This window comes from Schistocerca gregaria, chromosome 8 (assembly GCF_023897955.1).
Source record: "Schistocerca gregaria isolate iqSchGreg1 chromosome 8, iqSchGreg1.2, whole genome shotgun sequence".
Taxonomy (NCBI): domain Eukaryota; kingdom Metazoa; phylum Arthropoda; class Insecta; order Orthoptera; family Acrididae; genus Schistocerca; species Schistocerca gregaria.
The window spans coordinates 382,750,188-382,777,880 of NC_064927.1; the positions used below are offsets into that span (position 1 = coordinate 382,750,188).

Here is a 27,693-nt window from a genome sequence, read left to right on the forward strand (position 1 = left end):
ATGCAGATGTTCTTGAAGCAGCTGAGACTGAACGTTACGTGCTTCTTAAGCGATTTGAACATCTGTATGTACTTTAGCAACGACGCACTGTTAGTGAAGGACATATTTGCGCGTAGACACTTAGACTACTTTTAGAGGATTCCAGACATTCAGTTTCCAATTTGGACTAGAGGAATATCATCGGACTTTCGGAAGAGTATCATAGTTGCTATTTCGAAGACAGCAAGAGCTGATAAGTGCGACAAATATCCCACAATGAGCTTAACAGATGACACATCAAAGTCGGTGACCACAATACAAGGCACAAGAATCCGCCTGCTTAGCTAGATGGTAACGTGCTCGCCTCCTATGCAAACGGGTCCGGGTTCGATTCCCGGACTGGTCGGAGATTTTCTTCGCTCGGGGACTGGGTCTTGTGTTGTCCTCATCAACATTTCATCCTCGTCACCTGCGTGCAAGACGTCCAATGTGGTGTCGACTGAAATAAGACTGCCACTAAGTGGCCGAACTTCCCCGGTTGGGGACTCCCGACCAACGATCTCATACGCTCATTTCCATTTTTCTTATGCAGAAGAATGGAAGAATCGTAGAGGCTCTGTTGATGATGATCAGTTTGGCTTTTGGAAACGGAAAGCCACCAGAGGCGCTGTGCCGATGTTACAATTGGTAATAAAGTGACCTCTTCAGATACAATCAAAACTTTCCGTGGGATTTGTCGACCTAGTAGAAACGTTCGGCAATTTAAAGTGGCGAAATATGTTTTAAATACTCAGAAAAATAGGTACACGCTACGGGGGAAGACGGATAATATTTATTATGTCTAAGAACCAAGAGGGAACAATGAGAATGGAAGACCAAAAGCCGCATACTCAGATTAGAAAAAAAAGTCTAAGGCAGTAATTCAGTCTTTATAGTCTACTGTACAAAGTGAACATGGAAGAATCAGTGATGGAAATAAACGAGAGGTTCAGAAGTGAGTTTAAAATTCAAGATGGAAGAATATCAGTGATAACATTCGCTGATGGAATTGCTATCGTCGGTGATACTGTAGTAGAAATACTGTAGTATTAAACGAAACCTCAGATGTGGAACCATTGCTGCACGATGTTCATTGTGCATTCACCACTAGGGTCTAATGAAATGGACAGTATTGAGCAGTAGGCGGCCAGGTGATCACTATATGTGGACTGTTTGAGCTCTATGTGAATTATTAACAAACTTGCAGAACTGGATGCTATATTTCATGGATGTTCTTCTTCTCTTCCCCGAGAGTTCATAGGGAGTCCACGATTCCTGTAGAAACTGTCCTTGATATTCACAATTTAAACTGTAAATTTGTATTTCTTAGCGCAGTTTTCAGTGATGCTAAATCACACTCTTTCCAGGAAAACGGTCTTTCAGAAATGAAAGAGAATATTGTAGACTTGCTATGTTAACAGGAATTGACAGAGATGGGTCCCTTAATATAGTCTGATAACCCTGGAGAAACAGAAAGTACAATGAAGAACTTTTATCACAAAAGTGGAAGACGAGCTTTTAGAAATAACTGATACAACAAATTGGTTATCTGTATTCGAGTCTCCGCCCTCCTGTACATTTATTTGCCTTCTACAGCTCCCGCTAGTACCATGAATATCATTACCTCATGTCTTAACTGATTTATTATCATCCAGATCCCATTTCTAGTTAATTTTGATCAAATTTTTCTGCCCTCACCGGTTCTCTAGATAATTGTCTCATTTCTTACGAGTCCACTTAATTGTCTGCGCGTTATTGTAAGATCAAGTCATACCGATGATGTTACCTACTTTCTCAGACATTTTTTTCTCTCAACTTAAGATCTATGTAGGATACTAGTAAACTTATTTTATCTATGAATGAGCTCTTTACCTACGATAGTCTCTATTTACATCCTCCTTGCTTCCAGAGCAGCAGAATTCTGCAATAGCGGCTACTTAGCGGTCCCCAACTTCGATTTTAAGTTAGTAGCAACTCTCATTTCTGCTAATGCCCGTTAGACCTGTTCTGAATCTCTATCGTACGTTGATATGTTTACTATGCATACACCTCTAGTGTCTTACGAAGTAGGAATTTTCCGATACATGTAAGTATTCGATACTTTTGTTTCGATATCGATTCGAATAAATCCTTTCGATACTTATAAAGTATCGGAAAAAGTACTTCCATCAAATCGATTTTACGCGCTTATTCCATTAGTGAGTGAGTGCTTAGCCTTCTCGCCAGGCCTATTCATCGGCCATATTGTTTGTTGTGTTTTGGAAGTGCGAGCTTCTTGTCAAAAGTTCATTAGCTTTTATTGTGTCAAGACGCTGCCGACATCTGAAGTATGGACATATTTTATTGCAATGAATGACAGTACGGCAAAGTGCAAGGAATGTTATAAAACTGAAGTTTTTGTAGCAGTATGCACAATTTATTTAAACAAACCAGTACCCACGGAATTGCTGTAGACAGAAATTAAAGTCAGCTGTGCCTCTGAGACTGATAAAGCGAGTGAAAGGTGTCTGTAAACCTAATAATAATTCTCTTTTGATATCCTCTGATACAGAATTGTCATATCTGTGCAGACTTATTTTTTAGATTGTGGGTTGTTCTTTTAAAGTTTGTCAGTAATTTATTTTCATTCCCAATATAGATATGAGTAACTATCATTGCGAATTTTGAAGTTACGAGAGAAAAACGCTGATACAATAACATCTCGAAAATACAATTAAAACCTGCAGTGATGGGAAGTGTCGTCTTTCGACAAATATGTATAGCTTTAATTTTATTGTCTTTAATTATTCTAATTGGTAGTTTTAATATGTTTGATTTTATAAGCTGGTGACATTTCAACAATGTGTTGCCGTCGCTGCAACATCTACATCTTACTCTGCAAACCACCGTGATGTGCACGGCAGAGGATACTTCCCATCGTACTAGGTATCAGGGTACCTTCCCTTACGAAGAATGAAGAATTATTGGTTAGATGACTCTGTGCTTTCTGCAATTAATGTAATCTTATCCTCACGATCTCTATGTGAGTTATATGTAGGGGGTTGAGTATATTTCTGGAGTCATAAATTAAAGCCGTTTTTCGAAACTTTGTAGGTAGGCTTTCTCAGGGTAGTTTACGTCTATCTTCAACAGTCTGTCAGTTCAGTTTCTTCAGCATCTGTGTGACACTCTCCCATTAATCAAACAAACCTGTGACAATTCATTCTGCCGTTGTCTGTATAAGCTCAGTATCCTTGTCAGTCAGTCACCACAGCGTAACTATAATAATGATGCTTCATCTTATGTAAGTACAGATATATTTTCGACAAATGCTGTCTTGCCACTTACAATTGTCCTACTCGTATCTGTTTAGCCACCAGTGATCTCCAGCAATGTAAACGTGTACATCAATGTATAAATCCTGAGGATGGGCGCAAACCCGAAACCCGTCGTGTTACAAATAAATATCCTTTTATTGTGACTGGTAGCGGAAATTTTTCTACACCCTATAAAGGAACAGTCACGGAATTCAACAGCATCCACTATGGATAAAATTCAAATTGAAGTGTACTACCTGCTTTATCTACACTGAGCCTGTGTGATCATTCCATATTGACTGAACATTTATGCAGCTTCTTTAAGACAGCACTTCATTATAGACAACTACATCATCTTCAAAAAGCCTGAGATTACTATTAATATTGTCCGCAAGGTCACTGTTGTACAACATCTGTTCCGAGTGAATGTTTATTTTTTAAACCAGTGCAGATACGATTCAGAATAGAAATAGACTGTTTCCTAAATATTTACAGCAAAAAGTTTTCTATTTAAGGTTTATTATTAATAAAAAATGAATCTATTTAATGTGTTTTGTTGGACTACATAAAATAAGCAGTCCATTAAAATACCCAGCATTACTTCAATGCATAAAAAAATTAATAAGAGTATCGATATGAGTAGGTATCGATACTTTTGTAGTACTCATAAGAGGGGTATCGCATGACGACTTTAGAACTACTCTTTTCAGTAGTTATCGATACTTTGAAGATATCGAAAGATCGCTAGTTAGGCAGGAAGCAGTGCACGTCCAGGTAGGCACACTGACCGTCTCTGCGGACGTAGGCGAGCGAGGCGGGAACGCCGGCCTTCCAGCGCGGCACCGTGACGAAGACGCGGTCTCCCCACACCTCGACGCCCACCGGCACGTTGTCGGAGGGCCGGAAGCGCTTGGTCGCCATGGCCGCCGAGCGCTCTGCGTCCGACGGGAAGTCGAAGTCCAGCTGCCGCCAGCGGAACGTCTCGTTCAGCTTGCCTGCAACACATCACAGGGACACTAATGAAAGGCTCTGACACAGAACCAAACACGAACAGATACACGTAGTGAAACAGATATTATCGGAGATTACAATCGAAGTGATGGACGCTAAATGCAAACGACGTAAGGTCTAACTAAACACAACAGACACAAAATTATTAACCTCGAAGAGACGTCACGCTAGGGCCTGGAACACTGTCTCTGCCCTGGATAATGGGCTCAAACGGGCGAGGAAGAGAGTACACAAGTTTCTTCAGGTGTACCATAGCCAGCTGAAGACACTCATTAATGATTAGAATCTATATTCAACGAGACTACAATAATTCCAATTCCAAGGAAAGCAGTTGCTGACAGGTGTGAAAATTGCCGACGAACTGCCACTTAAATAAGTCATTGCATTGTATGTTGACCTGGGGCCTACAAATGACTCAAAGGCTCCATCCCCACCTCAGACGCAGTGGTCCACAACCTCACGACGACTACCGCAGTCCACTTCATCCCTCCGCCGCCCCACATCGAACCACTCTTTCAGGGTTATTTTATTGCGCGTTTCGGCATCCGGTGGACACCTCCCCCCACCCGCCCCTCCCCTCCCACGGAACGTCTCACACCAGACGAGTGTAATCCATATGTTTGCGTGGTAGAGTAATGGTGGTGAACGCGTACGTGGAGAACTTGTTTGTGCAGCAATCGCCGTATAGAGTAGCTGAGGCATAATGAGGGGAACCAGCCCGCATCCGCCGAGGCACATGGAAAACCGCCTAAAAACCATCCACAGACTGGCTGTCTCACCGGACCACGACAGAAGTCCGCCGGGTGGATTCGTGCCGGGGACCAGGCGCTCCTTCCCAATCTGGAAAGCCGTGCGTTAGACCGCACGGCTAGCAGGGCGGGCTTAATAACTCATGGTTGCAAAATACTAACACGAATTACTTACAGATGAATGGAAAAAGTGGTAGACGACCTAGGGGAAAATCAGTTTGGATTCCGGAGAAATGCAGGAACAAGTGAGGCAATGCTTACCCTACGACTTCTCATACAAGATAGGTTAAGGAAACGCAAACTAAGTTTATAGCATTTGCAGAGTTAAAAAAATATTTTGACAATGTTGATTGAAGTACTCTCTTTGACATTCTCAGGATTGCACGGGTAAAATACAGGGAGCAAAAGACTATTTACAACTTGTACACAAACCAGATGGCAGTTGTAAGAGCCGAGGAGCATGAAAGGGAAGCAATGGTTGAGAAGGGAGTGAAAGACGGTTGTAGCCTATCCCCAATGGTATTCAATCTGTATACTGAGCATGCACTGAAGGAAACGAAAGAAAAATTTGGAGTGGGAATTAAAGTCCACGGAGAAGAAATAAAAACTTTGAGGTTTGCCAATGACATTGTAATTCTATCAGAGACAGTAAAGAACTTGGAAGATCAGTTGAACGGAATGGGCAGCGTGTTTGAAAGGAGAAAAAAAGATGAACATCAACAAAAGCAAAACAAGGATAGTGGATTGCAGTCGAATGAAACCAGGTGATGCTGAGGGAAATAGATTAGAAAATGAGACGCTTAAAGTAGTAGATGACTTTGCTATTTCGGCAGCAAAACAGCTGATGATGGTCGAGGTAGAGAAGATATAAAATGTAGACCGGCAATGGCGAGCAAAGCGTTTCTGAAGAAGAGAAATTTGTTAACATCTAGTGTCTGTGTGACCATCTCGGTCAGACTGTTCGCACCACGGATCCTCAATTGAGAAACCTACACACTGGAGACGGTACCTTGCAGAACCTTACCGACTCCCTTCCTACATCTCCGCGCGGCGCAAGGTGGCTATTCAGCCTTCGTACAGGTGATCACATTTATGTGACTAGACTGTACAATGGTGCCGCTTGTTTGGTCCTGTTCATATTTGTTACTTAAGAGATCGCACATTTTGCTGCAACGGGTGGCTCTCTGAAAATGAATCAACTTAAATCGTATCCGTTATAATTTAGCGACGATCTGCACCTGTTGTCATCCCTTTAGTACCCTGTAGTTTAGTGTGGTAATAACCATTACATCAAGCGTAAAGGATCGCCGTGGCTATTACTGTTGAACGTTTATGTTGAGCATAATTCACTAATGGCATTAAAATTGATACACCAAGAAGAAATGCAGATGATAAACGGGCATTCATTGGACAAATATATTATACTAGAAATGACATGTGACTACATTTTCACGCAATTTGGGTGCATAGATCCTGAGAAATCAGTATCCAGAATAACAATCTCTCGCCGTAATAACGGCCTTGATACGCCTGGTTATTGAGTCAAACAGAGCTTGGATGGCGTGTACAGGTACAGCTGTCCATGCAGCTTCAACACGATACCGCAGTTCATCAAGAGTAGTGACTGGCGTATTGTGACGAGCCAGTTCCTCGGCCACCATTGAGTGAGAAATCTGGAGAATGTGCTGGTCAAGGCAGCAGTCGAACATTTTCTGAATCCAGAAAGGCCCGTACAGCACCTGCAATATGCGGTAGTGCATTATCCTGCTGAAATGTAGGTTTTCGCAGGAATCGAATGAAGGGTAGAGCCACGGGCCGTAACACTTCTGAAATGTAACGTTCACTGTTCAAAGTGCCGTCAATGCGAACAAGAGGTGACCGAGACGTTTGATCAATGGCACCCCATACCATCACGCTGGGTGATACGCCAGTATGGCGATGATGAATACACGTTTCCAATGCGCGTTCACCTCGATGTCGCCAGATACGGATGCGACCATCATGATGCTGTAAACAGAACCTGGATTATCCGAAAAAATGACGTTTTGCCATTCGTGCACCCAGGTTCGTCGTTGAGTACACCATCGCACGCGGTCCTGTCTGTGATGCAGCGTCAAGGGTAACCGCAGCCACGGTCTCCGAGCTGATAGACCATGCTGCTGCAAACGTCGTCGAACTGTTCGTGCAGGTGGTTGTTGCCTTGTAAACGTCCCCATCTGTTAACTCAGGGATCGAGACATGGCTGTACGATGCGTTACAGCCATGCGGACGAGATGCCTGTCATCTCGACTGCTAGGGATACGAGACCGTTGGGATCTAGCACGGCGTTCCATATTACCCTCCTGAACCCACCGATTCCATATTCTGCTAACAGTCATTGGATGTCGACCAATGCGAGCAGCAATGTCGCGATACCATAAATCGCAATCGCGATAGGCTACAATCCGACCTTTATCAAAGTCGGAAACGTGATGGTACGCATTTCCCCTCCTTACACGAGGCATCACAACAACGTTTCACTTGAAAACGCCGGTCAACTGCTGTTTGTGTATGAGAAATCGGTTGGAAACTTTCCTCATGTCAGCACATTGTAGGCATCGCCACCGGCGCCAACATTATGTGAATGCTCTAAAAAGCTAATCAGTTGCATATCGTCGGTTAAATTTGGTGTCTGTAACACGTCCTCTTCGTGGTGTAGCAATTTTAATGGCCAGTAGTGTATTGTAGCGTATTTATTTTCTCAAGGAATGGACAGGTACTTTAATTCAGTTTCTATAGTAATGCGTCACATCACCAACTTCAATCCTGGCACAATTCAGTGCACCTTTAACCCATACGGACACTGATTCTTATTCATTTACTTTACGACGATTCCTTGTCCTAAGAACCAGCGGTATTGTAGACATATAGTAAGATGAACCATGATCTCTGTTACACACTTCACATGTCTGAAATGTACCATAAGCAATGACTTCCCGGCTGTTGAAAGTCTCCAGCTCTGATACAGCCTCCACTTTACCACCACCAACTAGAGCCACAGTAACCCAACCATTACTATGTGCACTGACATCAGCGTTAGTAAAAGTAAAATTCAGTACGCATCCACAAAACACTGAAGGACCATTCAGAATAACTTGCGCACCTATCCCGCTCTTCGTAGTAATGGATATATTAGCAATAGCTTTATACACTGTATGGCGCGAACGCCTTCTCCTCCTAAAATAACGCGGCATAACTCGTCTGTGTCGATGCTGCTTTCACGTGCGGCTGCACGACGACTGCTAGATGTCAATACGTTATTGCTTATCGTACGTTTCACATATGTGAAGTGTAAAACAGTCTGTGTTGTAATGGCACTTCCTCGGGTGAGAAATGAAAATAAAAAATTAATTCCAAAATTCCCAAAGATTTCCTCAAAACAAATTCAAAATTCCATGAAAAATGAACAAGCAAACAAATTTCCAGTTAAGACTATTATTTGGATATTAACCAGTAATTGAATCAGGAATCTAATACTTAGTAATTTATTAACATACGAAAGAAAGATAGGGTTCCAGTAAAACCTAACTCAAAATTCAAAATTATAGTAAATCGCAAAATGATTATAATTAAAATTCACAAAGTAGAACCAGCGTTCCCAAAGAATACTCCGTGTGAGTACTCTTTGAGATTTGTGAGTAATGGCTAAGGATAATTCAATCCATTGACACTACGTTACGAGAGAGTTAGCCGAAGCAGGTCATACTTTTGAATGCTCGTATATGTAGACGCAATTAGATTGCTTTTTTTTTTTCAAAATCGATTATTGCGATCTACTATGACGCAGTGAAACGATACTTTGGCTTCAAATATTACGTTATTTAGAATTCAGATAGAGGACTTGCATATAGTAGACAGAAGTGACTTTTAATTACATAACCTGAAGTTAACACCATTTAGGAAGTGAACACAGATAGACAATTTCATTCGTAATAACTAATGGACTATAGAACTTGACGATAGTTGCGAAGCATATAATTTATAATTCCCCCCAACACCTGGGAGAGCTTATTCCTCACGGCTCTGTTAGGAAGTGACTAACATTGTGTAATAAACCAGCATTCGTGTCAATTCACGCATTTATCATTCAAGTTTTACAATATTATTTGTAGAGGTAACGTGCTGCGATATTATTTGACTGAAGCGCTCTATGCAGAAACTCTTTGACGTTAGGAATTAATAACACTGTTACGACTGATTATAGATTTGAGATTACAACCAGTCTATAGGGAATTTGGTGTCACTGGAACTAATCTGAACTTATCATTAATATTTAAATAGCAATCGATAAACCATGGATTATAGACGATTTAATTACGACATTTGGTGAAGTAAATATCTCGCGTAAGTCGCGAGTTCAGTTCTTCAATGTTCTGTTTGTAACGTCGATACCGATACATAAGAAATAACAATCTCATTGATCTTCTGTTGAGTGTTAGTCGAGACCGAAGATCTGAAAGGACGTTACAGTGTTCCTATGGGTTAAAGGTGCACTGAATTGTGCCAAGATTAAAGTTGGTGGTGATGTGACACATTAGTATAGAAACTGAAATAAAGTACCTGTCCTTTACTCGAGAAAATAAAAAAATGAGAAATATTACACGACAGCAAAAAGGAAACCTATTGGATCGTGGTAAATGACCCATCCCAAGACATCCAGATTCTGATTCACCGACAGACACTGATATCTCAGAGGGGGGAACCGTAGGGGGGGGGGGGGGAGAGCTGTGCTCCCATCTTTGATTACATATATATATTCATTTGCTACTAGTAGCTACGATATGTATCTTCGATATGCTAGTGTACTATGTGCGGCGTTCTAGGTACATTGCATTGCCCACTGGGCGTTCTAGCATGACGTTACTAGTTTTACTTAGCGCCGCGCGCGCTTCAACTCGATCAGTTTCTTTACCAACAAAAGAAGCCGGATCGCGCTTTTGACGATGGACAACCGCACAGCATATAGATCGGAAGATAAAGCGAACATGCTGGCGGATATTTTTGAAGCAAATTTCCGACCGCTGGATGACGGGAGTAGACCCCCAGTGGGTTGCAGAAATCGAAGACGAAGTTGCAGACGTCCTCCGCGAAGAAGATAGCGCAGATGACGACCCCATCCCTCCAATAACACCTGCTGAAGTTGAAGACGGCATCTGGGCATTGCTCACCAACAAAGCACCCGGCTGTGATGACATCACGGGAAGGACGCTACGGCAACTCCCGCGGACCGCCATGGTACGATTGGCGGCTATCTTCGATTGGATTTTTACCACGGCAACGTACCCAGAGGCATGGAAGCACTCCATCGTGGTGGCTGTCTCGAAACCTGGGAAGAACTACCCACCAGCTACAGACCAATCAGCTTGCTGTCACACCTAAGCAAACTCTTTGAAAGGCTCCTGCTGAAGCGGCTCCACACCATCCTGGACCACCGCCGCATCCTGCCTCCGGAGCAATTTGGCTTCCGATCAGGACACTCCACAACACAGCAAATTCTTCGGGCGACAGAATACATCACAACGGCCTTCAACAACGGAGAGTTCTGTGGTGCTGTTCTTCTAGACGTGACGAAGGCATTTGATAGCGTGTGCCACCAGGGCCTCGTTTGGAAGCTCCACGCATCAAGGATTCTCCAGGGCATACGTCAAACTCGTTGCTGCCTACCTCAGACAACGCACCTTCGCAGTCAGAGCCGGTGATGCGCTTTTCACGGCACGACCTATCCCTGCAGGAGTTCCACAGGATTCGGTGCTTGGGCCGGTCCTTTACTCCGTCTTCACCTCGGACCTTCCTTCATCACCACGCGTAGAAAAAGCCATTTACGCTGATGACACAATACTGTACACCAGGGAAAAATGGCTCGAAGTACTTTCCCACGCCTGCAGAGTGCCTGCTACGCCTTAGAAGACTGGGCGGCTAAGTGGCGTATCAGGTTTAATCCGCAGAAAACGCAAACCTATCATCTTCACCAAGAGGCGATCTGGTCCTCGCCGGCTTCGACATCTTCGGAACCTTCGGCTCGATGGAACCGATCTGCAGTGGAAGGACTCCGTTAAATACCTCGGAGTGACTATGGACAAGCAGCTTACATGGAAACTCCACGTCGACGATTTCCGCGCCAAAGTGTCTCAAAGGATAGGGGCACTTTTCCCCTTCATAAACGAAGGTTCGGACCTCTCGATAACAAACGGTCTACTGATATTTAGAATGTACATCTGCCCCATTTTTGACTACGCCTGCGAGGTATGGGGCGGGCAACACGGCAAAGACACATCTTCAGCGCCTTCAATCGCTACAAAATAAGGTACTTCGTCGTGTTTTCCAAGTTCCCCCGCAGTTCCCGCACCGGTACATCCACGAAGCTGCAGATGAACTGGAAGTGCCACAACGACATCAACAGATAGCACGAAGATTCTACACCAGGACTGGAACTTCCGCCAATCCCCTGATACGAAACCTTGGAGCGTCGCATCAGCCAAGGGGACGCTATGCGCGACCCATTGACATGCTGGAACGGTAATGTAAATAATCCGAAATAAGACGGAATCTGCACCAAAGACTGGAGATAATTCGTGCCCGCCCACCCCCAAGACACACAAGCAAATAAAGATGTTACACGCAACCCCCCCCCCCCCTTCCCCCGGAGAGAAGTAGGAAATGCTCCTGAGTAAACCCTGCACGACCCAAATGCCGCATATGAGCCTGAAGCAAAGTGTAAGTAGCTATTGCTCCCCGACCAGTAGCTAATAAGAGGGGCGCTGCTCTGATAACTGGCAGCTATATAAGTGACATTTCTGGTAGAACAGCGTCAGCAGCGTCGTGCAGCAGCATCGACACAGACCAGTTATGCCCCATTATTTTAGGAACCAACGGCATTGTAGCAGCTGCAGAGACAGGACGCGTGTGCGCAAGCCTACTTGCTTGTTTGTTTCCACTGAGCGCCTCAAGAGGCGTCAGCAACAGTTTTAACACGAGTTTTCCACTTTCTTTTTCGTTGCAGCAACCGAGTGTGTGCAACTGTGGCACGATGATTAGGGCGTCTGTTAACAGGCAGGCGACCTGCTTTTATTGGAGCAAACTCGATGTTTAGGACACAGGGTACATTCTGGCGTCCATTCCACAGGGTTACCGAGTATCGGAAGACTTGCGTTTGCCGTTGACAGACGAGAGAAATTGACTAAGTGCCACTACTAGACTCACCCTTTCTCTTTTCACTCTTATTGTTAGGCCGGTATTACACTATCAAATTTCTTTGTCAAAGATTTGATCAAATATGTGATCAAATATTCCGTCAAATGTATACGACAAAGATCTTTGACATAGTGCTAGAAGGGGTATTACACTGTCATCCTATTTTTCGTCAAAGTTCAAGATGGCTGACAACAACAACTTGTTATTAACCGCAGCAGTTGCAGGTACCACAATTGAACTGTGTGCATTTTCGGAAGAGAAGCGGGGAAAAAAAAGGAAACATACCTGGGTGAAGCCGTGGGTTTCACGACGACACGTTAAAAGCATTCAACAAAAGTTGTTACGTCAGCTTATAGTGGAGGACGTCAAGTCGTATATCAATTACTTAGGAATGGATGAGCATTCATTTCTGTATGTGCTCAATGAAGTGTATCCCCATATCGCAAAGCACAATATTCACTTAAGAGCTGCTACAGCTGCAGAAGACAGGCTCACTGTAAAACTCCGATTCCTTGCTACAGGAGAGCGTTGGGTTAGGTTATGTTAGGTCAGGTCAGGTCTGGTCTCCAATCTTCTTGATCTATTTTTGTATTCAGCGTGCCTCACGTTGTAAAAGCGCCTCATCAGCTTCATACATCTCTATTAATTTTGTAGTTGTCGGCACACACCAATTGTGTTTACCCGCAATGTTTATAAAAACACTACAGACGACAGAATGCAGCGATGATAGCGGTCCATATGGTAACTTGTCACATTAAAGTGAACAGAAGACAAGCGACTTCTTTGATCAAATCTACAGCGAGGCACTACATTTGATCAAATATTGGACGACGTTTGACAAAGTTCCCTATTACACCATCAAATATCTTTGACAAAGACATTGGACCAAGATATTTGACAAAGAAATTTGATAGTGTAATACCGCGACGCAAACACGACACTACACCTTCTCTACCCTCATCACCAACATTTGCAGGGCCGTACAGTAATGTCTAAAACAGAATACTCTTCTGTCGTAACGGAAATATCTTCCCAGTTTAGACGGCTGAACCGCTAGGCCGCTTTTTTTCCCCTCGAATTATCAGTCTTCTGACTAGTTTGGTGCGGGACGCCACGAATTCCTGTCCAGCGCTAGCCTTACATTTCAGAGTGCCATCTGCACTCTACGTCCTCAGTTATTTGTTAGACTTATTCTAATTGTTATCTTCCTTTACAGTTTTTACCCACTACAGCTTCCTCTCTTTATATCCCCTGCTGTCTTAACACACGTGCTATCATACTGTCCCTTCTTGTGAGAGCTTTCGATGTGTTCGTTTCCTCCCCCGTTCTGAGAAGAACTTCCTTATTCTTTAGCTTACCATTCCACCTAATATTCAACATTCTTCTGTAGCACCACATCTCAAACGCTTCTATTCTCTTCTGTTCCAGTTTCCCTACAGTCCATGATCCAATACCGTACAATGTCCGTACCCTAAACGTACATTCGTAGAAATTTCTTCCTCATACTGGTATTATGGCCAATACCGGTATAATTCTCTTGGCCAGGAAAGCCCCCTCTGCCCGTGCTAGTCTACTTTTGATGTCCTCCTTGCTCCGTCCGTCTTGGGTTATTTTGCTGCCTAAGTAGCAGAATTTCTTAACTTCACCAGACCTCATCTTAAGTTTCTCGTTGTTCTTATTTCTGTTTCTTCTAATTACTTTCGTCTTTCTTCGATTTACTCACAGCGCATATTCTGTACTCATTATACTGTTCATTCCATTCAGCTTAGCCTGTAATTATTCTTCACTTTCATTGAGGATAGCAATGTCATCAGCGAATCTTATTGTTGATATCCTTTCACCTTGAAGTTGAATCCCGCTCTTGAGCGTTCCTTTAATTTTCGTGCGCGCCCCTGGTAGCTGAGTGGTCAACGTGACGGAATGTCATACCTAACGGTCCGGGTTCGATTCCCGGCTGGGTCGGAGATTTTCTCCGCTCAGGGACTGGCTGTTGTAGTGTCCTTGTCATCATTGTTTCATCCCCCTCGACACGCAGGTCGAGGAAGTGGCGTCAACTCTAAAGACTTGCACCGGGCGAACAGTCTAGCCGTCGGGCGGCCCTAGCCACACGGCATTTCCATTTCCGTAATGGCTTCTTCGACGTATAGATTGAACAGCGGAATACTGCATCCCTGTCTTACACCTTTTTCTTAATCCGAGCACTTTCTTCTTGGTCTTACAAACTTATCGTCCCCTCTTGTTTCTTGTATATATTGTATATTACCTGCCTTTCACTGTAACTTACTCCTAGTTTTCCCAGAATTTCGAACATCTTGCACCATTTTACAATGAACACTTTTTCTAGTTTGATATATCTTATGAACGTGTCTTCATTTTTCTTCAGTCTTGTTCCATTATAAAGTGCAACGCTAGGGCTGCCTCTCTGGTGTCTTTACTTTAACTAACGCAAAAGCAAACAATAGCGTAGAACAACATTTATGCTAGCATTCCACTAGAAGTTGTGGCGTTCCAAAAGGAATGCATTGGCTTCACATAGGAAAAGTGTCGCTACTTTACGTACAAGAGATAGAGTACCTCAATCTTTATGGTTACATATGTAATTATTTGTACATATTGTGCATTATCCTGTGAACATGTTATTATGTTGAAGAAGGTTGACGAGGCGGAAGAAATGCCGCGGCAAACTTTATATAAATTTTGCATCGAATACACAGAGTACGAGAGCACACACCAAAGAAACTGCATCACTGGCCCTGTACAAGAAGTAAAGACATCCGGAAAGCTAGCTGACTAAAAAAAGATTTGCCGGAACTAAACATAATAATGACTTATTTTTACAAACGGAAAAATAACACCGTGCATTTGCTCCTCCAGCGTTTTATTCTGATAGGGTGCTGATAGCTGCCGAGTTTTCTGAATGGAGTTTTCTGCATTGGATGAATTAGTAAAGTAAATGCACAGTCCACTTTAACTAATATGATTTAGCTCAATCCATGATTTTAATAGATTTCACTAGCAAAACAATTTGCTACAAGTTACTTCTAATCACAGTGTTTTGTAGTTAATGACAATGTGCTCTATCATTATAATATCTCGAACCGAACTTTACTGAAGGAAAAGAGTAAATTATTGCAGTTGACAGTAATTGTACCGGGTGTTGTACTATTGAAACTATTGCAGATGTAACTCAGTGTCTATTGTAAACGGAAGTGGAATTACTTTATTTTAATTTAGAAAATGATTCTGACAGCGAATAGGCTCGGAATTTGTACGACTGACGAGCAGACAGTATCGCAACTGGATCAGATAGACAGACGCTTTTCTGATTCAAGTTGTTAACTGATACGAAAACGAAAGAAAAATGAAATTTCTGACCCTTTGAACTGTAAGAAGCATTGAACAGCAGTGTTCTACAATTACAGGTAACTGGTTTGAGATTCCATACTTGCATGTACGAAGCTAATCCGTGATACTGAGGTAGCTAGGAGTCAACATCTGAAGTGGTTTAAATGTTTCCGTTTTTGATTGTATGAAAAGTAGCGGTAGCAAATTAGTATTCTTTTTGTTTGATTTTTTGTGGACAGGAAAGGCCAAGTTAATAGATTAGCTGTGGAAAAAGCGCTGTGAGGATAAAGCAGTTGTTCCTTCAAAAAGATAAGAAACACTGAATCTGTGGATTTAATTTGCAGATTTATCACGCAGAAGCTCCCATAAGAGAAAAATATTCATTTTCGTAAAAGGACGTAAACCAGAGAAGTTTTCTCATGCGAAAGAACCTTTTTTCCTGACTTTATTCGGTGTCCCCTCCCTACATTACACTTCCACTGATATCCGTAAAGCGTAAGAACTGATTTACCACTTTGCTTTTCTTATTTTCAGTGTACACTGAACGACGCAGTGGCCTAGTGAAGTACACCCAGCGGGGGTCAAAGGCGATCCGCACAGTTGGTCGTTATGTAAACGTACCATTGTTGGACATTATTATTTAACTGGTCCAAAAATGAAATGAGATGACGGATCTGTATTCATGTTCAGTTACTGTTAAGCTACCGTTGACATGCTGTTGAGATGTTGCTGTAATCAGATCCTCACTGGACTCGGGAGAACGACCTTCAAATCCCGTCCGGCCACCCACAGTCAGGTTTTCCGTGATTCCCTTGAATCGCTCCAGGCAATTATCTGGGTGCTTCCTTTGAAAACGGCACGGCCGATTTACTTACCCGTCCTTTGGCATTCCGAGCCTTGACTCCATCTCTAATAAACGCGCTCTTGACGGGACGATACACTCCTCTTATTGTAATAAGATACTGTTCAGTTGTACTTTAGATTACAATATAGTGCTTTAGCAACTACAGTTGAAACTTTGCGAAGTGAAATTTATAAATAAAAAAATATAAACTGCATATATTCGACTTCAGGGAAAAACATGTGTTTCAGGAGATAGAGTTATGCTAATTTTTCAAAATTATTTTATTTTAATTATACTGCAGAAAGACGTCTGCACAGATAATGAAAAGTTGTTCGCTGTAGTTTACAAAGCAATGGATGAATGAACGTGTACCATTATTCGCCAGGGAAACACATCTGGGGTGAACCGGCATCTGGTACAGAACTTTCTATCTGAAGCCACATCGGCACCCAACACCCAATCACCAAGCGAATAAAATGACCGAGCCGGCCAGGAAACGAACCGAGGACTCGGTAATCTACAGGCAATGACGCTAATCACTACACCACGAGATGCAGACTACGCGCAATGTACTAACGTGACGAAAATAATGATGAATACCGTTCTCTGTATTGATGGACCAATTCGAATTTGGATAAAAATTAAATTGGAAATTTTTGTCTATTATGGGGTAACTGCTACTAATCGGATAGCTGATGAATAATGACTTCTCGCTACTAACATGATTTCTCTAGGTTATTGAGCACGTTAGAAGAGAATACCAGCAGTGTAACTTACGTGGAGAAAACAACAATCATAATGCGAATTCTTTTATCCATTATGATGCCAGAACGAACTGAAGAAGTGATAGTTTTTAATGGACTCAGTGGTGATATATTGGGGATTATTTTACTGAAGCAACTCCGTAATTTTATTCAGCATTATAAAAGACGAATAAGGAGACAATAAAGATATTTTACACTGCTTGCTATAAGAAGCCAAGTATTACGAATATGAGTTTGGGCCGATACTTCGACTCAGTGCTGAAAATAAATTACACTAAAACAGTTGTCCGAGGATGAGTGCGTAACACAGCAACAGCTTAGTTTTGCTTCTTGGTGCTTTTCCTACATGCCATGTAGGAGAATGTCCGGTTGTAGCACTCAGAAATGAGTGGAGGGGAAACACCACTGATGATGAAAGCTTGAATTGATGATGTAGGCGTTCTCCGCTGGCCTAATTTGTTAAGTCGTGCACGGACTCCGAAAGCAGTAGGTGCTGGCGCCAAGGGTTGATAGCATGTCCCTCAACTGCCGGAAGGCCTTCGATACAGTTCTACACGACCGGCCAAAGAACAAAATACGAGCGTACGGAATATCAGAGTAGCTGTGTGACTGAACTCAACAGTTCCTAGCAAACGGAATGCAGCATGTCATTCTTAATGGAGAGAAATGTTCAGATTTAAAAGTAGCTTCGGGCGTATCACAAGGGAATGTTATAGGACCATACCTGTCCATAATACATTATACAAATGAGCTAACGCATAATGAGAGAACTTTCATGAGGCTTTTCGTGGATGACACCGTTTAACATAGAAAAGCCACAACGATTAAAAATTGTAACGAAATGTAGGAAGATCTATAGAGGACAGACGTTTCGTGCAGGTATTGGCAGGTGGGACTCAACATGTACAAACGCAACGTATTGCGCATAAACAGGCAGGAGGACCCATGGTGCCGGCCGCTGTGACCAAGCGGTTCTAGGAGCTACAGTCCAGAAACGCGCTGCTGCTACGGTCGATGGTTCGAATCCTATCACGGGCATGGATGTGTGTGATGTCCTTAGGTTAGTTACGTTAAAGTAGTTCTAACTTCAGGGGATTGATGACCCCAGATATTAAGTCCCATAGCGCTTAGTGCCATTTGAATCATTTGGAGCCATGGTTGTATGGTTACACAATTGCAGAGGTCTCATTGCTGATCCTACACGAGTCCCTCCTAGATTCCACTTACCTAGGAGGTCGTGGACCACCCTAAATCGCATACGCACCAAGCACGGAAGATGCCAGGATTGAAGCATAAGTGGGAAATCGCTGAAAGTGCCAAGTGTGACTGCGGACACCAACGACAAACAATACACCACATAGTCACAGAGTGTCCCCTACGGAAATATGCTGGAACTCTGACCAGCATACATGAGGTCTCTGAGGAAGCAATCTCCTGGCTGGATACTTTACATATTAACCTATAGTTTTTATTACAACCTGAAGCTCTGTTTGCCGGCCGCGGGAGTCTCGCGGTTCTAGGCGCGCAGTCCGGAACCGTGCGACTGCTACGGTCGCAGATTCGAATCCTGCCTCGGGCATGGATGTGTGTGATGTCCTTAGGTTAGTTAGGTTTAAGTAGTTCTAAGTTCTAGGGGACTAATGACCACAGCAGTTGAGTCCCATAGTGCTCAGAGCCATTTGAACCATTTTTTGAAGCTCTGTATGTCAATATTAATGTTTATAAAAACCACTTTTTCTCTTTTACATGTAACTCATCCTAGTGTTTTTATCCATATGAATATTATTGATTTATCGATCTAATCTAAGACTTTTATTACCATAAATGAATGTAATCTATTTTATTTGTAGTACATAGATATTGTGTTACCAGTAACATAATTGCTGTTGAATTCAAGTAATGTATCCTTCATGCCAAACGAAATAATAAAAAAAAACAATTGCAGAAGAACTACTGGATGCAGTAAGCGTTCTGTAAACCGCCGTTCCAAACTAATTATTGATTTACACTTGATTATTACTCGCTATAATCACATTCATAAGTAGTCACATCCCTGTAATGGACTGGTACTCGCTCCGATAACTAAAATTCTTACCGTAAGCCTAAGACGCATACCCTATCTATTCTCCCGAATGGTTCTATAACATTCTCTTCGAAAACTTATAATAATGATGAAGAGGTTTTGTGCGACGGAGTTCATTTACTTCACTTTAAATTCAAGTATTAAATCGCTATTTATTCTGATCGCATTCGCACTACAATTACAGTCACTTACTTATCACGGGCTCATATGAGTTTACCATTGCTGAATTCTTAGTGTACTATTGCTTTTTAATTATACAGTTAGTTCCATAAGAAAGTGTACGCCGTAATTTTAAATGAAACGTCCGCAGCGACATCTCTGATAGTGGTCTCGAATCTGTACTGAATGCGCTTTTGCGCAGTGTATAGATAAACAGTGCGACAGTTAAATGTTTTTTGTCGATTGGAGTTTTGGCTATTTACACTTATTAACAACCAGTTTAAACGCTAAAAAATGTGCAATATTTATCAAAAATGCTTTCTGAAGTCCGCTAACAAGCTATTTGGTTCGAAAGAGGTAAATTGGGTGCTTCGAGAGCATAATAATATGATACATCGCAGCCGTCTCTGTACAGCGTGGAAATAACAGAATGGGACGTCCATGATGGATTAACCTGCAATGTCTCAGGATGGAAAACTGATGGAAAATGTTTGGTCGTATATTAAAATGCTGCTTAAAGGGAAGCCAATACATACTTTGGAGCATCTGTCATATAAAATGAGGACGATATGAAGATCGTTACCAAGAGAATATTTAGAAAATGTCATGAGAAGCATTCCAGAAAGGTGCCAAGCTATAATCAGTAATGACAGCGATTGGATTAACTGTTAAGTAATTAAGAAATTACATAAAACTACATGTTATTACTAGACATTTATTTATAATAGTGTCTTTAATTTCATACAAATAACGGCGTACACTTTCTTGAGAAACTGGCTGTATAACAATTCTCCCGATAGGACATTAATCCAGAGCTTCAAAATTATTGTTTTGACAACGATCCCACGTCTCACACTCATAAGCGTCCGACGTGCTTGATGGCTCTGGCTGACTGACTAATTCCTTCACGCCAAACTATCTCCAGCCGCCAATACACTATGTGACCAGAAGTGTCCGGACACCCACAAAACAAACGTTTTGCATATTAGGTGCATTGTGCTGCCACCTACCGCCAGGTGTTTCACATTAGGGACCTCAGTAGTCATTAGACATCGTGAAGGAGCAGAATGGGGCGCTCCGCGGAACTCACGGAGTTCGAACGTGGTCACGTGATTGGGTGTCACTTGTGTCATACGTCTGTACGCGAAATTTCCACACTCCTAAACAGCCCTAGGTCCACTGCTTCCGATGTGATAGTGAAGTGGAAACGTGAAGGGACACGTAGAGCACAAAAGCGTACAGGGCGAAGTCGTCTGTTGACTAACAGAGACCGCCGACAGTTGAAGAGGGTCGTAATGTGCAATGGGCAGAATCCATCCAGACCATCACCCAGCAATTCCAAACTGCATCAGGATCCACTGCATGTACTATGACAGTTAGGCGTGAGGTGAGAAAACTTGGACTTCATGGTCGAACGGCTGCTCATAAGCCGGTAAATGCCAAACGATGCCTCGCTTGATGTAAGGAGTGTAAACACTGGACGATTGAACAGTGGAAAATCGTTACGTGGAGTGACGAACCACGGTACACAATGTGGCGATCCGATGGCAGGGTCTGGGTATGGCGCATTCCCAGTCAACGTCATCAAAAGTAATTCGGAGATGACGATTGCATTTTTCTACACGATCGAGCACCAGTTCATAATGCGTCGTTACACGACAATAACATTCCTGTAAAGGACTGGCCTGCACAGAGTCCTGACTAGAATCCTGTAGAATACTTTTGGGATGTTTTGGAACGCTGACTTCGTGCCAGGCCTCGTCGACCGACATCGATACCTCTACTCAGTGCAGCACTCCATGAAGAACGAGCTGCCATACCCCAAGAAACCTCCCAGCACCTGATGGAACGTTTGCCTGCAAGAGTGGAAGCTGTCATCAAGGCTAAGGGTGCGCCAACACCATACTGAATTCCAGCATTACTGATAGAGGGCGCCACGAACTTGTAAGTCTTTTTCAGCCATATGTCCGAATACTTTTGATCACATAGTGTATGTCTATTCTTGAAGCACGGAGCATCCACGGCAGCGATACCGCTGATCTGTAGCAAAGAAGTGTAAGGACAGATTCGAGCCGTCAAGGTACAGGATATCTGTATCTTTACAGCACGGAGCGTTTGGTAGTAAAAAGACCAGATAAAACTATTTGTAAGAAAGGCAGGTGCCAGATTGAGACTCATTGGAAGAACCCTCAGGGAGTGCAGTCTACCCACAAATGAGGTAGTTTACTAAACCCTCATTCGACTAATACCTGAATATTGCTCGTCACTCTGGGATCTCTGCTAGACACTACATATATATAATAAGGCGAGGAGAGCCAATGATCTCTTCAGTGAGAATGCTCACCAGCCTCGAATTCTTACGGAAAACTGCAAAAGGCCGCGAATAATGAGAATAATGTGCAACGGGCACTGCGTTAATAGTGTGTGGATGAGCTGTGAATTTGTGTCTCACGGGAGGCGTGCTAGGGTAGTCCGTGGACTTGCGATGACCACTGTGTACAGATGTCGCTGTGGTCAGAGCATCTGCCTTGTAAGCGTGGGACCTGGGTTCGGATCCCAGTCTGGCACAAATTTTCAACTTCCCCCCATTGATTTAAACCAGTGCCCGACGGCAGCTATTGTGTGTAATTTCTATGTGTCTTAATTTATAGAGGGTGCTGGATCAAAATGGCATCTGCTCTTTCTGACATGCCCGAAAGAACAGTACGGGGCATCCAAGACAGCGATGCCGCTGATCTGTAGCAAAGAAGTGTAAGGATAGCAACTCCCCTCCCCCCCTCCCATATATATATTAGTTGAATATTGCTTGTCATCCTGGGATCTATACAAGATATGATTACTGGGCGAAGTTGATCTGCACTGTTTAGCGCACTGGGCACGCATTCTAGAGGACGACGGTTCAAATCCGAGTCCGATCATCCACAATTAGGTTTCCATGATTTCCCTAAACCGCTTACAGGAAATGTCGGGATGGTTCCTTTGAGACGGAATGGTCGATTTCCTTCCCTATTCCTTTCCTAATCCGAGCCTGTGCTCAGTCTCTAATGACCTCGTTGTCGACGGGACGTTAAACACTTTTCTCCTCATCCTCCTCTCATACACGATTAATAAAGGAAGAAGAGAAGATCCAAAGAAGAGCATTTCAAATGGTTCAAATGGCTCTGCACACTATGGGACTTAATATTGGAGGTCATCAGTCCCCTAGAACTTAGAACTACTTAAACCTAACTAACCTAAGGACATCACACGCATCCATGCCCGAGGTAGGATTCGAACCTGCGACCGTAGCGGTCTCGCGGTTCCAGACTGTAGCGCCTAGAACCGATCGGCCACAGCGGCCGACGCAAAAGATACCTATGTGTTTCCATGTTTCCACGTTACAACCCTTTTCACACGAGCCTCCTGAGTAAAAGTGACAGCTCCCCCAATGCACTGCCCTTTTATATCTAGTGTACGCGAAACTACCTCCATCTGTATCTGTGCATATCGCTATCCCACGAATTTCGTTACCCCACTGTATAAACATTCAAGGCCGGATTAATGGGCAAGCGGCATTAGACGCCGCCCAGGGCCCTAGCTGGGAGGGGTACCAGGGACACTCAGGAGTAAAATTTAAATACAGGTTTTATCATAATTACTAACGAAAACCGACACGGCTGAAAGTATACGATGGTAGAAGCTAAAGTTCTCCAGTAAGCATTGGTACGAAAACGAGTCGTTTGTGAGACAACTTCGAATGTGTCGTTACTGGCCACCACTGAATTAGGTATGAATTATTGTCCTGGCTAGTACAAATGTTTGAAATTTAAACTTTACGATTGAGTCCCGGTAGAATTGGGTTCAAATTTCACCAAAAACCTACGCCGACAAGAAATAAAATACCACTTAAGCATGCTAAGAAATGGTTCAAATGGCTCTGAGCACTATGGGACGTAACATCTGAGGTTATCAGCCCCTAGACTTAGAAGTACTTAAACCTAACCTAACCTAAGGACATCACATACATCCATGCCCGAGGCAGGATTAGAACCTGCGAGCGTAGCGGTCACGCGGTTCCGGACTGAAGCTCCTAGAACTGCTCTGCCACACCGGCCGGCAAGAGCATATCGTTGCAGGTTCGTTTAGTAAGCGCGAAATCATCACCCAGATGACCAGTAAAGTTCAGTCTTAGACATTACAAGAGAGGCGTTCTCCATCATGGTGCGGTTTGCCGTTAAAATACTGAGTGCGTACGTTTCTGGAAGAGTCTACTAATATAACTTCTTCCTACCATGAAGTTAAAATTAGAGAAATTCGTGACACACGGAGGCTTACCCACAATCTTTCTTCCCGCGGACCACTCGTGACAGGAACAGGAAAGCAGGGGAATGATAGTGCCACACACTATAAGGGTCGTGCAGAGTATGGATGTCGATGTAAACTCCCCGCGATTTGAGGGAAAAAAAACTGTTTCTTTTCTCGGTCTGATACGAATTGTTATTTGTCAGAGCTCCCCTCCCCTTCCCCCCCCCCCCCCCCCTCCTCTGACAAGTGAAACCGATTTAATCCGCGAGTTCGAATCCAGAACCGTGTGATTGTGGTAATGACGGAAGGTTAGTAGGGCGACCACGCGCCAAGGTCGCTGTAGGTGAGAGCAGCTTCGAGGCTTCGGGCAACGCGGTCAGGGACCTCTCCACAGAGTTGCTACACCGGCGCTGCGCCACGTCCCAGTCCAGCTCTGCTTCCTGTCCACCTCACGACCCACGGACGCTTCCATGTTATCTGAGACAGCTGGTAGGCACATGGGTGCTCTGGGGCGCATGCGGTATAAGACAAGACGTGGACTGATACGCTTTCTCTGTCCAGTCGTAGCAACGATGTACCCTTTTACAGTGGCGACTGTTTTTCTAAATTAGCACGCTACAAGACTTGGATGCCTCAGCGATACAGATAGCCGTACCGTAGGTGCAACCACAACGGAGGGGTATCTGTTGAGACCGGCAAACCTACGTTTCTAGCATTTGTAGACTCAGAGAAAGCTTTTGACAATGTTGACTGGAATATTCTCTTTCGAATTCTTAAGGTGGCAGGGGTAAAACACAGGGGGCGAAAGGCTATTTACAATTTGTACAGAAACCAGATGGCAGTTATAAGAGTCGAGTCGCATGAAAGGGAAGCAGTGGTTGGGGAGGGAGTGAGACAGGGTTGTAGCCTCTCCCCGATGTTACTCAATCTGTATATTGAGCAAGCAGTAAAGGAAACAAAAGAAAAATTCTGCGTAGGTGTTAAAATCCATGGAGAAGAAATAAAAACTTTTGAGGTTCGCCGATGACATGTAATTCTGTCAGAGACAGCAAAGGACTTGGAAGAGCAGCTGAACGGAATAGACAGTGTCTTGAAAGGAGGGTATTAAGATGAACATCAACAAAAGCAAAACGAGGATAATGGAATGTAGTCGAATTATATCGGGTGATGCTGAGGAAACTAGATTAGGAAATGAGACACAGTGGTAGATGAGTTTTGCTATTTGGAGAGAAAAATAACTGATGGTCGAAGTAGAGAGGATATAAAATGTAGACTGGCAATGCAAGGAAAGCGTTTCTGAAGAAGAAAAATTTGTTAACATCGAGTATAGATTTAAGTGTCAGGAAGTCGTTTCTGAAAGTATTTGTATGGAGCATAGCCATGTATGGGAGTGAAACGTGGACGATAACTAGTTTGAATAAGAAGAGAATAGAAGCTTTCGAAATATGGCGCTACAGAAGAATGCTGAAGATTAGATGGGTAGGTCATATAACTAATGAGGGGGTATTGAATAGCATTGGGGAGAAGAGAAGTCTGTAGCACAACTTGACTAGAAGAAGGGATCGGTTGGTAGGACATATTCTGAGGCATCAAGGGATCACCAATTTAGTATTGGAGGGAAGCGTAGAGGGTAAAAATCGCAGAGGGAGACCAGGAGATGAATACACTAAACAGATTCAGAAGGATGTAGGTTGCAGTAGGTACTGGGAGATGAAGAAGCTTGCACAGGATAGAGTAGCACGGAGAGCTGCATCAAACCAGTCTCAGGACTGAATACAACAACAACAACAAGACACCGTGCGGTATTTGGCAGAGTGCCCCTTCTGGTACGTCTGTATTTCCCTCATTCACTGTCCAATGGTGCGGTAGCACCAACTTATTTATTGGTTTGAAGAGCTCTTAGCAGATGTAATACAGCGTATCATTCTTGACGGAGAAAAATCTTCAAACACCAATGTCAGTTCGGGCGTACAACAAAGGATTGTTATAGGACTATTACTGTTCACAATGCATACAAATTACTTATTGGATAATGTCGGAAACTGCGTAAGGCTGCTTGTGGATCACACTGTATACAAATACATAGAAGTAAAAATGCTAGAAGTTTGTACCGAAATGCTTGGTGCAGGAGTTGCTGGAATTTATACGGAAAGACACTTAATTGTACCGAATGGTTAAAATAAATGTGCAGCTACTTACAGACGTCCGCTGTGGCCTATAACTATCGTTTTGCAGCGAAACATGGTAGATGCTCTAATCCGTTGACATGGGACTGAATTACGCTGAAATAAAATTAGTTCCGATTTTGGCCAACAGGTGTAGCTATGGCGCTGTGAATGCGTTCCACAAGTAATGGATTAGGAACGGGATGGGAGCAGATATTGTCCAATAAGTGACAAAGCATAATGTTGACTTTATTATTAGACGCCAAAGTCCCTAATCCGATGGGACCGATGACCCCGCCGATTGAATCGTGTGGCAGCGACGGGAACAGGAAAGGGAAGGAGCGATAGTGGTACAGAAAGTACCCTTTACCGCACACCATAACGTGTGTTACGGAGTATCGATGCAGATATAGAATGGACGACTGTCGGCAAGCGAGATCTGTGTGGGAGGAAGTAACATGCATTTTGCCTGATTTCTTTTATAACGTGCGTGCTCTGAATTTTGCACTACTGGCCATTACAATTGCTACACCACGAAGATGACGTGCTACAGACGCTAAATTTAACCGACAGGCAGGAAGAAGATGCTGTGATATGCAAATGATTAGCTTTTCACAGCATTCACACAAGGTTCACCTACAACGTGCCGATATAAGGAAAGTTTCCAACCGATTTCTCATACATAAGCAGCAGTTGACTGGCGTTGCCTGGTGAAACGTTGTTGTGATGCCTCGTGTTGGGAGGAGAAATGCGTACCATCACGTTTCCGAATTGTAGCCTATCGCGATTGCGGTTTATCGTATCGCGACATTGCTGATCGCGTTGGTCGAGATCCAATGACTGTTAGCAAGATATTGAATCGGTGGGTTCAGTAGGGTAATACAGAATTCCTTGCTGGATCCCAACGGCCTCTTAACACTAGCAGTTGAGATGACAGGCATCTTATCTGCATGGCTGTAACGGATCGTGCAGCCACGTCTCGATCCATGAGTCAACAGATGGGGACGTTTGCAAGACAACAACCATGTGCACGAACAGTCCGACGACGTTTGCAGCAGCATCGACTATCAGCTCGGAGACCATGGCTGCGGTTACCCTTGACGCTCCATCACAGACAGGAGCGCCTGCGATGGTGTACTCAACGACGAACCTGGGTGCACGAATGGCAAAACGTCATTTTTTCGGATGAATCCAGGTTCTGTTTACAGGATCATGATGGTTGCATCCGTGTTTGCCGACATCGCGGTGAACGCACATTGGAAGCGTGTATTCGTCATCGCCATACTGGCGTATCACCCAGCGTGATGGTATGGGGTGCCATCGATTACACATCTCGGTCACCTCTTGTTCGCATTGACGGCACTTTGAACAGTGGACGCACATTTCAGATGTGTTACGACCCGTGGCTCTACCTTTCATTCGGTCCCTGCGAAACCCTACAATTCAGCAGGATAATGCACGACCGCATGTTGCAGGTCCTGTACGGGTCCTTCTGGATACAAAAAATGTTCGACTGCTGCCCTGGCCAGCACATTCTTCAGATCTCTCACCAACTGAAAACGTCTGGTCAATGCTCGTTACAATACGCCAGTCACTACTCGTGATGAACTTTGGTATCGTGTTGAAGCTGTATGAGCAGCTCTACCTGTTCACGCCATCCAAGCTCTGTTTGACTCAATGCCAAGGCGTATCCAGGTCGTTATTACGGCCAGAGGTGGTTGTTCAGGGTACTGATTTCTCAGAAT

The 27,693-nt window shown here is 43.6% G+C and overlaps 1 protein-coding gene across 1 annotated transcript in view; it reads right to left on the minus strand.

The window, feature by feature from the left end:
- The window catches only part of LOC126284821 (protein yellow-like), an 88,151-nt gene that overhangs the window by 48,357 nt on the left and 12,101 nt on the right, over nucleotides 1–27,693 (minus strand). The window contains exon 2 of the mRNA XM_049984032.1: nucleotides 4,103–4,309. Coding sequence (XP_049839989.1) covers nucleotides 4,103–4,309 — 207 coding nt within the window. The remainder of the gene's footprint in view (nucleotides 1–4,102; nucleotides 4,310–27,693) is intronic.